This window comes from Gossypium hirsutum, chromosome D09, assembly GCF_007990345.1.
Source record: "Gossypium hirsutum isolate 1008001.06 chromosome D09, Gossypium_hirsutum_v2.1, whole genome shotgun sequence".
In the NCBI taxonomy this organism is placed as follows: Eukaryota; Viridiplantae; Streptophyta; class Magnoliopsida; order Malvales; family Malvaceae; genus Gossypium; species Gossypium hirsutum.
The window spans coordinates 44523501-44537271 of NC_053445.1; the positions used below are offsets into that span (position 1 = coordinate 44523501).

Sequence of the window (13771 nt, forward strand, 5' to 3'; positions counted from 1 at the left end):
GATAGTGGAAGGGAGACGAGAGAGGAGGGGGGAGAAAAGGATGGAAAAAGATAATTTTGTTAAGTTTGTAACAGAAAATGGCAACTTGTTAATGGTTAGTAGTGACCAATTTATTAGTTTTTAAAAGTTTAGTGGCTAAATTGAAAGTTGAGTGAATGTTGATGTAATTGACTCATTGAATAATTATGTTTATTCCTATCCATTTGATAATTATGTCTCTATGAAAAGACATGAGACTTACTATAAAAAGAATGAAACTTTATTTGTACGACACAAAAAAAAAAATAGAAATGAATTTTTTTTCTATGCTCTCACAATCTTTTATATTCTTAGATTGTTCTATAAAAAAGTACTGCAAAAATTCTTTATAGAAATTGATATCCTTGATATACTCTGCTTAATACTCAGCGGATTATTTTCATCAATGAAAAACATAGACAATTATTTGACTTTATTGTATACTAAAGGTTCATTTGTCAGTAATTCTTTTGCACGTTTTGAAACATTGGTTAATTTTTCATAAGTTCATTTTTATCCTCATACACCATCACTAACAATGTATCAAATATTATTCCATAAAGTTATATCAAATCCATAAAGTTTTATCCCCATAAATGTTTTGCACCTAAAAATTAAAAACAAAATGGCATGCAGGAAGCTCTTACAAAATAATCTCCTCAAATTAAGGATTAATTTGTAGTAGTAATGTATACGCGAAAAACAACCAAATTTAGTTGTTAAAATTTCACAAAAAGTATGATCAACAATATACCAATCATAACAAAGATTTACATTACTTTTATCCATCAAACTTCTTTACCTGTGTAACTTTAATGTTGTGGAAAATTGTTTCAAACAGAAGCATATTGTTGCATTGTTCTCTCCTTCCATTCCTAGTATAAGTTGTCTTCCTTTAGCTTATCTTTCAAACAACGTATTGATTCTCTCTTCTCTTCTCTTCTCTATTATTAAATTTCTTTTTCACTCTACTTTTGAGAGAAAGAAAGAATCCATTCATTTTCAAACCCAAGTTTTCTTTTTCCCTTCTTTTGAAGGGGTGGTTTATTGGATACAACAGAGACTTTGAGAAAGAGAAGAAGATTTATTTTTTTTAAAGGAGAATTTTTTTAAAGTTTGGGCTTTTGTTTTTGGATTAAAAAATTCAAATGGGATCATTTTCAGGGCAAAGTAGTGGAAGCTGTGATCTTTCATTCAAGATCTTGTTGATCGGAGACTCGTCTGTTGGCAAGAGTAGTATGCTTCTTAGCTTTATTTCAGCTTCTGCAGAAGATCTAGCTCCCACTATTGGTTCGTTTTATCAACTTCTTTTTTTCTCTTAATGGATCTTTGATTAGTTTTCTTATGGTAAATATTTATTTGGGTTTGTGTTTGAATCCATGCTGTAGGTGTGGATTTTAAGGTCAAGTTGCTAAGTGTTGGTGGGAAGAGGTTAAAGCTCACTATTTGGGATACTGGTATGAAACACATACAAAAATTTCCATTAGTCTTTCAGTTTCAATTTTAAAGAGTGTCAAAATCTGTCAAGTCTAATTGAAGTCAATTGTCTTGGCTTAAAAAATTACACTTCACTTCTACACAATTATATAAAAAGAAATGTTTTTGTCAATACGTTTTGATATGATTGTCTTTTTGTGGAACCAATTCTGCACTCTGCAGCATCAATTATGAAATCCAATTTTCAGGAAATATACAGTAAATCATGTGTGGTGAAAAGAACTATACTGATGATGATAATATTGATCAATTGAAATGAGTTCGTGGGTTTTAACATTGTTGTTAGTGGCTATGTTTCTACTTTTTAGATGCAAGGAGAAAATGCTTTCTTCACATGGTTAACTGGATGTTGCTTCTTTAATCTTTTATTAGCTGTTCACCTTTTCTGCTTATAAAATTGCATTAAAATAATTGCCTTGGAACATGGAGAAATCATGCTTGACTTTTGAAACCATAATGCTTCTTGTAGCTGGACAGGAAAAGTTCAGAACACTAACAAGCTCTTACTATAGAGGTTCTCAAGGGATCATTCTTGGTAAGTTCATATTTCTGGTGTATGTATGACTTTACTCCACTTCCTTGATTTTGTTCGATGGAGCCTATCACTGGCTTGAAGTTGAAAACTATTTGACAATAAGATATTAGTGCATATTGGTATCATAAGCATTCATGCTTCTTTGTACCCTTTATTCCATAATGTAGTTGTATTCCCAAATAAATGATCAATTGTGATGCTTGTCAGTTCTGCTCAAGGTGTTGAAATTGTTGGACTTATTTCTTGGGTTTGGTTATATAGTTTATGATGTAACGCGGAGAGATACTTTCACAAATTTGACTGATGTTTGGGCCAAAGAAGTGGAGCTCTACTCTACCAACCAGGACTGTGTCAAGATACTTGTTGGAAACAAAGTTGATATGGTAAGTCTAATGTTCTCTTTCTGATCCTTAATATTAATAACTGAAGATACATCTACTCCCCTTCACACCTCACCCTCAAAAGTTAAAAGGATGTATTATTAACTTGTTAATGAGCAATTTCATCATCTTATGCGGCACAGTTTCAAGAAACCTCATGGAATAAATTTGTTAAGGAAAATCACGATTGCATTCACAAATGCTAGTATAAGGTTTTTGCATTTCTCATCATGCAATCAGTGTATATTATGCTTATGTTCTCACCTATGTTGTGTGTTTCTCTGAAGTAACGCTTTTCTTGCATATGAAAGTCGGCTCTTGATTTTCTTACTTTGAGGACTTCTTTTCGAGTTGTTTTCACTTCACTCATATAGCATCATTATAGCCAATTTGTTTAAGTTCCAGGACTCTGAAAGGGCAGTAAGTAGAGAAGAAGGGATTGCGCTTGCAAAAGAGCTTGGATCCATTTTTCTTGAATGCAGTGCTAAAACAAGGAAAAACGTGGAGCAATGCTTTGAGGAGCTTGCATTGAAGGTACATTTTTCATGATAATTGCAATAAGTGATTAGATTATAGAATTTCTTACAATCTGAACTGGTACCATGAGCAAAGAAACTATGGCAATCTATTCTCTCAGTTGTGACAAGCTATGGATTTTCTTACACAGATAATGGAAACTCCTAGTCTTTTGGAAGAAGGGTCTGCTGTAGGAAAGAGGAACATCTTAAAGCAGAAACCAGAGCAGGCTCCTCCTGGAGGCGCCTGTTGCTCTTAATTTGCAGCAAGATCTCGGCCCCGATATGAAAGCATGACTTGCATATCCATAGAAAGCTCAGGCAGCCATGTTGTTGGCTCTAAGCTTTCCCACCTTGAAACAGATTGTGAACAGTCTGCAAAACCTGTATATGATAATTTCTTTCAATTTTCTATACTGCTGCAATTTCCAATTTATCTGTCTATAGTTAATTTTATCATACTCGAATTAACTAATGTAAATTTGTTAGATTTTGATTTCGATTTTGCTTTTGTCTTGATTAATTTTTACAGTTCTCATGTTTATTGTTATTCGCGCATAATCTCTCAGCAATATCAAAAACACCCATCAAAGTGTAAAACATTATATTTTATAATTCAACAACTCTCATCATCAAATCCATTAAAAAGTTCTCATTAACTAGAACGACAATTGAATTAACAATTTTTAGATGTCAAATCAATGAAGAAAAGGTAAAACAAAATCACACTTACAGTGATCCTAGTCTTCGGGCACAAATCTGATATAACATTCACATCCTCACCTCTGGATGCATGATGAAGAGGCCGACAAAAAAGGACCATATAATAGTTGTTGACACCATTTTTTTTATAAAACGGGGTTGATTTGGATTTTAAAAACGAAAACGAAAACGAAAACAGGAGTCGCAACCAATCTTTTTTAATGAGGTGTGATCGGGTCACCTTGAAAAGTGGTTGTTTTTAATAAACGATTTAATTTTATTAAAACAACGATTTTGGTCCATGAAATTCAAAAAAATAGGTTCGGAAGTCGATTACGTACGAGGAAGAATTAACACCCTCGTAACGCCCAAAAATTGGTACCTAATTGATTAGTTAATGTCTTAATATCGAAAATCGAAAACTTTGAAGAATTTTAAAAATACGATCCTAACAACTTTTGAACGATATGGGTTGGAATTTAAGATTCTCTTGTTCCGAAAGAATATCACATTCGGCACATTAGGACACGATACTATAAACTTTCGAAACCAAGATCACCTTTTGGTTTCCAAAACCCATACTTTGAAACTTTAAGAGGGTATTTGGCTGTTTGGCTAAACGAGAAATCGAAACCCAGCACATTAGGGCACGCTTTCTCGAATTTCCAAATGCAAAATACTGTCTTTATTATTTTTTAGAAAAATCCTCATCTCGGGAAAACAACGTGTCATATCTAATGCATTAGGACACAACGTATTGAATCCCCGATAATGAGCTTTTTATTTATGTGTTTTTTTTATTAAAGAGCATTCTCGATTATTTAGATTCAACGAAGAAAATTGGAATCCAATACGTTAGGGCTCAATCCTCTCGAATCTAAACACGAAATTTTGCTTATTCAAAAGTTAAAAATTATGCGTCGAGATAAATTAATCTAATTCAGGATAGTAGAAACGAAACACGAGGTTAATATGCGTACAAAGCAATATTGAATGCGATAGTAAAAAAATAATACAAGCAACAACAATAAAATGAATGGATAAAGAGGACAAATTAATAACATGTAGAATAATAAACATATGAACAAATTAGATTGAGATGTTCTTTTAAAAATAATAATGAAAACGTGAATAAATAACTAAAATGAACATGAACAAAGTAATAAAAATATAAACATATAAATATGTACATATGTATGTATGTGGAAATTATAAAATATAAAAACAAGACAACAACGATATATGTAAATATATATATGTATATGTATATAAATTGTAAAATATATAAATGATGTATGTGTATATAAATTATAAAATAAAAAAATATATAAAAAGGTTTACATTTCAAAATATAGAGAATATATAAATAGGTATATATATATTTATGAAAAAGAAGATGTGTATGTAGATATATATAGTCGTGTGTATAAATTATAAAATATATAAAAATATATAAATATGTATATATGCATGTATATAAAAAATATGTATGGGTATGTATGTAAATATATATAAAGTTATGAAATAAAATATATATAAAGGTAGGTATATATATATATTTATAAAAATTAAAAACGTTTGTAGGTATATATTATGTGCATGTATATATTATAAAAGATATGTATATATAATAAAACTTGGGATTAAAAAGTATACATAAATATTTGGTAATAATAATAATAATAATAATAATACAATATTAGTGAACAACATTAATATAATGTAATAATGAAAAAAACCAAGTATAATAATAATTATATTCGTTACTAAAATAACAAAATAACAACGAAAAGACCAATTTGAATTCTAGAACAAAGATTTGGGGTAAAATAAAAAATAAAATAAAGAATAAGGACCAAACTGTGACGCGCGCGAAAGGATAAGGACCAAAAAGGAAAATAACCCTGGCCTTCAAAACGCTCAACTTCGATGGGGACTAAAATAGAACAAAAATAAAATAGGAGATTAAATTGAAAAGGAAATAACAGGCCTGGATTGAAGTGCGCTTGAAAAAAATAGGGACTGATTGCGAAAATAAACCCTCAAGGCTAAAACACGCGGATCCTGGCCAGTCGGGTCGGGTCGCGAGTTACAGGCCTCATACGACGCCGTTTTAAAGCCACTGAAGCATGCTCTATACGGCGTCGTTTAATCCCCTCAAAATTCACCTCAGAAAACCCTAAATCCTAGCATTTTATTCCCCTCAAACTAAAAACAGATCCTTCTTGTTAACATTAATAGGAGACAACATTAATGGCAAACAATACAAAGTGGTGCAAGTTTAGCACCCTAAAGTTGACTTTGAAAAAGTGGCATGGGATAATTTTTTTTTGGTCCTTGAGATAATGGGCTATTTATTGTTTGGTCCTTAAACCTCAACTATAAATAGGCCTTCTCATTTCTCATTTCAATTCATCCCAACCAATCTTTCTCTCTTAGTTTTCTCTCTTCTCTCATTTGAGAATTCTTAAGGAATTCTATTTGTTTTTAATACTTTGAAGATAGTAAAGTTATCATCTGGTGTTAGTGTCCGAGGACGTAGGTATAATTTACCGAACCTCGTTAAAACTCTTATGTTCTTTTTGTCCTATTTTTCTTTCAATATTTGAAGGTATAATAGTAGTATTTAATTGTGCTATTAAATTACGTTAGAAGGAATATTCTAACTAAGGAAAGACTTGGTATTTAAGAGATCCTTGTGATCCATCTCTCTTCCCTGGGAATTGAACTTTGTGTGATTTTTTAGTACAATAATTTACACGCTTCCGACCCTATTGGAACAACAAGTGGTATCAAGAGCCGAAGGTTAATCGTAGTATGCTCTGTGGTTGCAGTTTAAACTGATCTTCCACATCAGAAAAGATTTCCTTAGGTATATTGAAAGATTATGGAGAAAACGGTCGGTGTAGGAGCTTCAACATCGTCCATGTGGACAAGACCGACAATTGCAAATGCAAGATTGGCCGTGGAGATCTTTGATGGCACGGGCCATTTTGGTATGTGGCAAAGTGAGGTTCTAGATGCCCTTTTTCAGCAGGGTCTAGACATTGCCATTGATGAAGAGAAACCAGATGATGTACAGGAGAAAGATTGGAAGGCGATCAATCGGTTGGCATGTGGCACAATTCGATCATGCCTTTCTCGAGAGCAGAGGTATGCTTTTTCAAAGGAGACTTCTGCAAATAAGTTGTGGGTGGCACTTGAAGAAAATTTTTTGAAGAAAAACAGTCAAAATAAGTTCCACTTGAAGAAAAGACTGTTTCGCTTCACATACGTCCCAAGTACCACAATGAATGATCACATCACCAAATTTAATCAGTTAGTCACTGATTTGCTGAATATGGATGAGACATTCAAAGATGAAGATTTGGCTTTGATGCTGTTGGGGTCACTTCCTGAGGAGTTTGAGTTCCTAGAAACTACTCTACTTCATGGCAGGAGTGATATATCTCTGAGCGAAGTCTGTGCGGCCTTATACAGTTATGAACAGAGAAAGAAGGACAAACAAAAAAACTCAATCAGAGATACAGAAGCTTTAGTAGTCCGAGGTCGTTCATACACTCGGAAGAAAACTTAAAAGGGGAGATCAAAGTCAAAGTCCAGACTCGGGAAAGATGAATGTGCCTTTTGTCATGAGAAAGGCCACTGGAAGAAAAATTGTCCAAAGCTGAAGAATAAGGGAAAAGCTGCTGTAGATGCTTGTGTTGCAAAGCATGATACTAGTGACTCTGAACTATCACTGGTTGCATCATCATCGTCGTTCCATTCAGATGAGTGGATATTGGATTCGGGTTGTACCTTTCATATGTCCCCTAACCGGGAGTGGTTCTCTGATTTAGTAGAACTAAATGGAGGAGTTGTTTATATGGGCAATGACAATGCCTGTAAAACTGTTGGGATAGGTTCAATCCAATTAAAGAATCAAGATGGATCAACCAGAGCTCTGACTGATGTTCGGTACGTGCCCAGTTTGAAGAAAAATCTTATCTCATTGGGAGCCTTGGAATCCAATGGTTCAGTTGTTACTATGAGAGATGGGATTTTGAAAGTGACATCTGGCGCACTTGTGATATTGAAGGGCATCAGGAAAAATAACTTGTATTACTACCAAGGTAGTACAGTTATTGGAGTAGTCGCTACAGCTTCCGGCAACAAAGAATTGGACTCAATACAGTTGTGGCATATGAAGTTGGGACATGCCAGCGAAAAATCCTTGCAAATTCTGGCAAAGCAAGGATCGTTGAAAGGTGCAAAGGCTTGCAAATTAAAATTTTGCAAGCATTGTGTTCTGGGAAAGCAAAAGAGATGAAATTCGGTACTGCTATCCATAATACAAAAGGTATTTTGGAATATGTTCACTCATATGTGTGGGGGCCTTCCAAGACACCTTCATTGGGAGGAAAACACTACTTTGTTACTTTTGTTGATGACTTTTCCAGAAGAGTTTGGGTGTATACCATGAGAACTAAGGATAAAGTGCTTAGAGTTTTTCTTAAATAGAAAACTATGATCGAAAACCAGACTGGCAAGAAAATCAAGCGGCTTAGGACGGACAATGGAGGGGAATATAAAAGTGATCCGTTCTTCGATGTGTGCCAAGAGTATGGTATTGTTCGACACTTCACAGTTAGGGATACACCACAGCAGAATGGATTGGCAGAGCGTATGAATCGAACATTGCTGGAGAAAGTTCGATGTATGTTGTCCAATGCTGGGTTGGGCAAGCAATTTTGGGCTGAGGCTGTGACATACGCTGGCCATCTTGTTAATCGTTTGCCATCATCTGCATTAGAAATAAAAACTCCTATGGAGGTATGGTCTGGAAAACCGGCTACAGATTATGATTCCTTACATGTGTTTGGAACCACTGCATATTACCATGTGAAGGAGTCAAAGTTAGATCCGAGGGCAAAGAAAGCTCTCTTTATGGGAATCACTTCTGGAGTGAAGGGATTTCGACTTTGGTGCTTAAGCACAAAGAAAATGATCTGTAGTAGAGATGTTACCTTTGATGAATCTGCCACATTGAAAAAGGTAGCAGATAAAGATATTCAGATGAGCAATACTCCATAGCAGGTGGAGTGTACTCCAAAACAGGTGGAGTTTGAGTAGATGGGGATTTGCCCAGTTAGTAAGTCTAATTCTCCAGCCACAATGGAGGAATTAGAGGTTGAAAAGGTTCTGACCCAAGAACCACTAAGTACACCAGAACCAGTTGCAGTTGCAAGGCCACGGAGAGAAATTTGTAAACCTGCTCGATTTACTGATATGGTGGCCTACGCCCTTCCCGTTGTTGATGATATTCCTATCACTTATCAAGAAGCAATGTAAAGCTTAGAAAGTGATAAATGGAAAAGCGTCATGGATGAAGAAATGCAGTCTCTCCGGAAGAACAATACTTGGGAGTTGGCGCAATTACCGAAAGGTAAAAGGGCAATCGGATGCAAGTGGGTATTCGCAAAGAAAGATGGATCTCCTAGCAAGAAGGATATTCGCTACAAGGCAAGATTGGTAGCTAAAGGCTACGCTCAGAAGGAGGGAATTGACTACAATGATGTATTTTCCCCTGTTGTGAAGCATTCCTCCATTAGAATTTTGTTAGCCTTGGTAACACAGTTGAATTTGGAGCTAGCTCAACTTGATGTTAAGACGGCTTTCTTGCATGGTGAGTTAGAAGAGGAGATCTATATGACTCAGCCCGAAGGATACACAGATGCTGGTGGTAGAAATTGGGTTTGTAAGCTGAACAAATCGCTATATGGATTGAAGCAATCCCCGAGGCAGTGGTACAAGCGATTTGATAGCTTTATGAGAAGGCAGAAGTACACAAGAAGCAAATATGACAATTGTGTATATTTGCAGAAGCTGCATGACGGATCTTTCATTTATCTACTCTTGTATGTTGATGATATGTTAATCGCTTCGAAGAGCCAAAATGAGATAGATAAGCTGAAGGCTCAGTTGAATCAAGAGTTCGAAATGAAAGATCTAGGTGAGGCCAAGAAGATTCTCGGCATGGAGATAAGTAGAGATAGACCGAGAGGCAAGCTCTGTTTAAATCAGAAGCAATATCTGAAAAAGGTATTACAATGTTTTGGTGTAAATGAAAACACAAAACATGTAAGTACCCCACTTGCTTCTCATTTGAAACTTAGTGCTCAATTATCTCCGAAGACTGAAGATGAAAGAGAATATATGGCGAAAGTCCCATATGCTAATGCAGTTGGGAGTTTGATGTATGCGATGGTGTGTACGAGGCCTGACATTTCACAAGCTGTTGGAGTTGTGAGCAGGTATATGCATGATCCTGGAAAAGGACATTGGCAAACTGTGAAATGGATTCTACGGTATCTTCGAAAAACCGTAGATGTTGGTTTAATTTTTGAACAGGATATAGCACTTGGTCAGTTTGTAGTTGGATATGTTGATTCCGACTTTGATGGTGATTTAGATAAACGTCGTTCAACTACGGGGTATCTGTTTACTCTTGCGAAAGCCCCAGTGAGTTGGAAGTCTACCTTACAGTCTACAGTAGCTGTGTCTACTACAGAGGCAGAATATATGGCAGTTACAGAAGCTGTTAAGGAGGCTATTTGGCTTAATGGATTGTTGAAAGACTTAGGAGTTGTTCAAAGTCACATAAGTTTATATTGTGACAGTCAGAGCGCTATTCATTTAGCGAAAAATCAAGTCTATCATTCAAGAACCAAGCATATCGACGTAAGATATCACTTTGTGCGGGAAGTCTTTGAAAAAGGAAAAATTCTACTTCAGAAGATTCCGACAGCAGATAATCCCGCAGATATGATGACCAAGGTGGTAACAACAATCAAGTTTAATCATTGTTTGAACTTGATTAACATCCTGAGAATTTGAGCACCTTCAGGTGTATGGCGCTCGAGAGTGCATTTGTAGGCACTACAAAAGATAGCTTTATCGAATTTGGGGAGTTGAAGGAAGTGTGTGAAGATGTGATTATCCTAATCAAATCTTCAAGGTGGAGATTGTTAACATTAATGGGAGACAACATTAATGGCAAACAATACAAAGTGGTGCAAGTTTAGCACCCTAAAGTTGACTTTGAAAAAGTGGCATGGGATAATTTTTTTTTGGTCCTTGAAATAATGGGCTATTTATTGTTTGGTCCTTAAACCTCAACTATAAATAGGCCTTCTCATTTCTCATTTCAATTCATCCCAACCAATCTTTCTCTCTTAGTTTTCTCTCTTCTCTCATTTGAGAATTCTTAAGGAATTCTATTTGTTTGTAATACTTTGAAGATAGTAAAGTTATCATCTGGTGTTGGTGCCCGAGGACGTAGGTATAATTTACCGAACCTCGTTAAAACTCTTATGTTCTTTTTGTCCTATTTTTCTTTCAATATTTGAGGGTATAATAGTAGTATTTAATTGTGCTATTAAATTACGTTAGAAGGAATATTCTGACTAAGGAAAGACTTGGTATTTAAGAGATCCTTGTGATCCACCTCTCTTCCCTGGGAATTGAACTTTGTGTGATTTTTTAGTACAATAATTTACACGCTTCCGACCCTATTGGAACAACACTTCTCACCCTCATCCGCCTCAAATTCGGGACCCGTCTTTGACTCCGACGGAGACCGACAAAAAGGATTCCGAGGGCGCGCCCAGGTGAGGTTTCTCTTCATCTTTCCCTCCTTCTGTTTTATGTCTATATTCTTATATATATACATGATTAATAAAAACGAAAAAAAGAAACATGCATTCGAAAATAGAATGAAAAAAAGAGAGAAAAAAATGAAAACCTTCTCTTCCGTTTTGTGTTTTATTTTTGTATTGATTCTCTTCAATATATATTTTTTTACATTCGTTTTCTTCCCCCCCCCTCCTTTTACATTACATTTCATTCGGCTCTTATAGCCGATTACATTGCTATTTTCTACTGTTTGCTTCTGTTGTGTTTTGCAGGGCTGGCGGTCAGAGATGAAGCTTGCCATTTTGGTGCAAGGTGGCCAGTCCTCGGGCGGTGGCTGTGCTGACACCGCACATGGGGCAGCGGCGCAAAGGGGGCACTAGGGTTTCTTTTTTCGCTGAAATATGTTTAGGTTTTGGGCCGTTTGGGCCATTAGTTTTTTTTAATTTTTGGCTTTGTAATGAACTGTTTGTAATTTGGGTTTAAATAGTTGTAAATGGACTGGACAATTATCATTTATTTTTTGTTTGGTTTTTTGGTCTGGGCCCGGACAAATTTGAGCTATTTCAATAGTCATAGACAAGATAGTATATGTAAAACACATTTAGAGTTCACACATATAATATAGCCCCATCTTCATCCTTGGCCTCCAAATTATCCCCCACTTTCTAAAAGTAACTGCAATGGATTAACTCATCAATCATAGAATTTTTGGGCTACAACAAAAAAAGAAAACATCAGAATAAGCAGAGAAAAACAACAATATCAGAATCAGAAAACTGACCTGGAGACAAGGCAGATAAGCATAAAGGCAGGCAAGATGAAGAGTTGTGTCACTATCTTCTACAGGTTTATCGATGTTACCATTCAAGTTATCTGTATGGTAAGGTGAAATTTAAATTGCATCAGTGGGAAACATAATAGACAAGGGCATTTTAATTGCAAGCGAGTCCAACAATAACAATGAGAGAAACAGTATAACAAGTGTTGCATTCTTTGAACTTGTTGACCAACTAAGAAAGAACATAAATCCTTTCAACCGAGACCCACTAATAAGGTTACATTGCCGTCATTGACTGGAACATTGATGAAAAAGAATCAAAACTCAAACTAAAATTCACCATAAGATCTAAGGAAGACATTTAATTAAGCATATAACATGCTGAGAAACAGCTCCATCAAATAAACTCCATTTTGATTCATAAGAAATAACTATTATCATTAACCCAAAGCCCCTACATGCTTGAGATGTCAATAAGAAAGACTATTAACTAATTGGATTATCCTAAAAACACTTTATTGTTAGATTAAAACAACCCCCTCCCTAGAAAGTATTCTTTTTAATAAGATTATTTTCTTTATAATAGTAAAAACAAAGATTCATGTCAAAATATAAAGCAGAGAGAACATCAAAGAATATTATCACAAGAGAGTGTATATAAATAACTTGTTTCACTAATTTCCGGAAAGCAAAAAAGTAACAAGTATAAGATAACAGGGATTTTTCTCTGCCCCACACTGGCCATTTCCATGGAAGCTAATGGAGACATATTTGGGCAGCAAACCACAGAAAAGAGATTCCTAAAAAGTTTCCTAAGTATATTGACATTGCCACTACTAGTGCCTGCTCGAGGGGCCAACTTGGTGGGACAGAGAAGATTCACTGATTCAGGCCTTTTTTGCTTTATTCAAGCAGGCATAATATAACTGGATGACTGACCTTAGCATGCCTGTCGCATCTGCACAAAACTCATCTCCACTTCAAATTCAACACTTTGTATATGCTCCTCTCCTTAATTGAGTGGCCACTGGCTTGGCCGTGCTTTTTGCCTTCAACAACCAACAAATACATTAAATCAATCTTATTTGTACAGCAATGCATATGAAAGAGTTCAGAAATATTGGGATTGGTCTATTGTTTTCTTTAATGTCAGTGAGACCACCATACAAATACCATTGCCAATGGTAAACGAATTGATGCCTTATTTCTCTTGGATTTGAATGCCCTGAAGTCAAGTGGGTTACATGGCGTGGCTTCTCAATACCCACCAAATATGGCCATTAGCCCCATTTAAAAAGAGAGCCGCTATTTGCATCATTGCATGGAAAGTGGAACAAGACAAAAAGGAGTAACTAGGTATATTTATATAGTTTCTAGTCCCTTTTTGTTCTTATTCATGGAGCCCTTATATCCTTATTTACGACAACAACACACGTACGTTCACGTGTTACAATTGTAAGAATATGGATTGATAAGACAGAGATAAGGGCACTTTTTGCAGTGAAAAACCTGTCATCCAATCTCAAACTATTGTAAGGCAAATTATGCAATCATGATTGGGTCTCTCAACATTATACTTTTCATAACACTGCTGGCAACACAACATGATCAGGATCTTTATTAAAAGTTAAGCTACTAAATTAAGCATTATTTAATGAATAAGCTAAGTTAA

The 13771-nt window shown here is 35.4% G+C and overlaps 1 protein-coding gene and 2 long non-coding RNA genes across 7 annotated transcripts; 2 read left to right on the plus strand and 1 right to left on the minus strand.

Moving 5' to 3' along the window:
- Positions 1-677: 677 nt before the first annotated feature.
- Positions 678-3445, plus strand: LOC107908742 (ras-related protein RABC2a). Of its 5 annotated transcripts, none has more exons than XM_041100827.1 (7): positions 678-896; positions 1183-1308; positions 1407-1475; positions 1985-2050; positions 2312-2433; positions 2830-2964; positions 3098-3445. In XM_041100827.1, the coding sequence occupies exons 2-7, from the start codon at positions 1257-1259 to the stop codon at positions 3203-3205; spliced, it is 552 nt and encodes a 183-aa protein (XP_040956761.1). In that variant the 5' UTR covers positions 678-896; positions 1183-1256; the 3' UTR covers positions 3206-3445. The 5 variants fall into 5 exon arrangements, with proteins under 5 accessions (XP_040956761.1, XP_040956762.1, XP_040956760.1 ...); XM_041100828.1 differs by having other exon boundaries at positions 716-934; positions 2836-2964; XM_041100826.1 differs by having other exon boundaries at positions 783-934.
- A 7766-nt stretch (positions 3446-11211) lies between these two features.
- On the plus strand, positions 11212-11837 carry LOC107908172 (uncharacterized). The gene is made up of 2 exons (XR_001686924.2): positions 11212-11296; positions 11594-11837. It is a non-coding gene; the product is annotated as an uncharacterized lncRNA (long non-coding RNA).
- On the minus strand, positions 11503-13408 carry LOC121220934 (uncharacterized). Its single transcript, XR_005918204.1, has 2 exons — positions 13039-13408; positions 11503-12194 (listed from the first exon to the last, which is right to left on the minus strand). It is a non-coding gene; the product is annotated as an uncharacterized lncRNA (long non-coding RNA).
- Between the last annotated feature and the right edge of the window lie 363 nt (positions 13409-13771).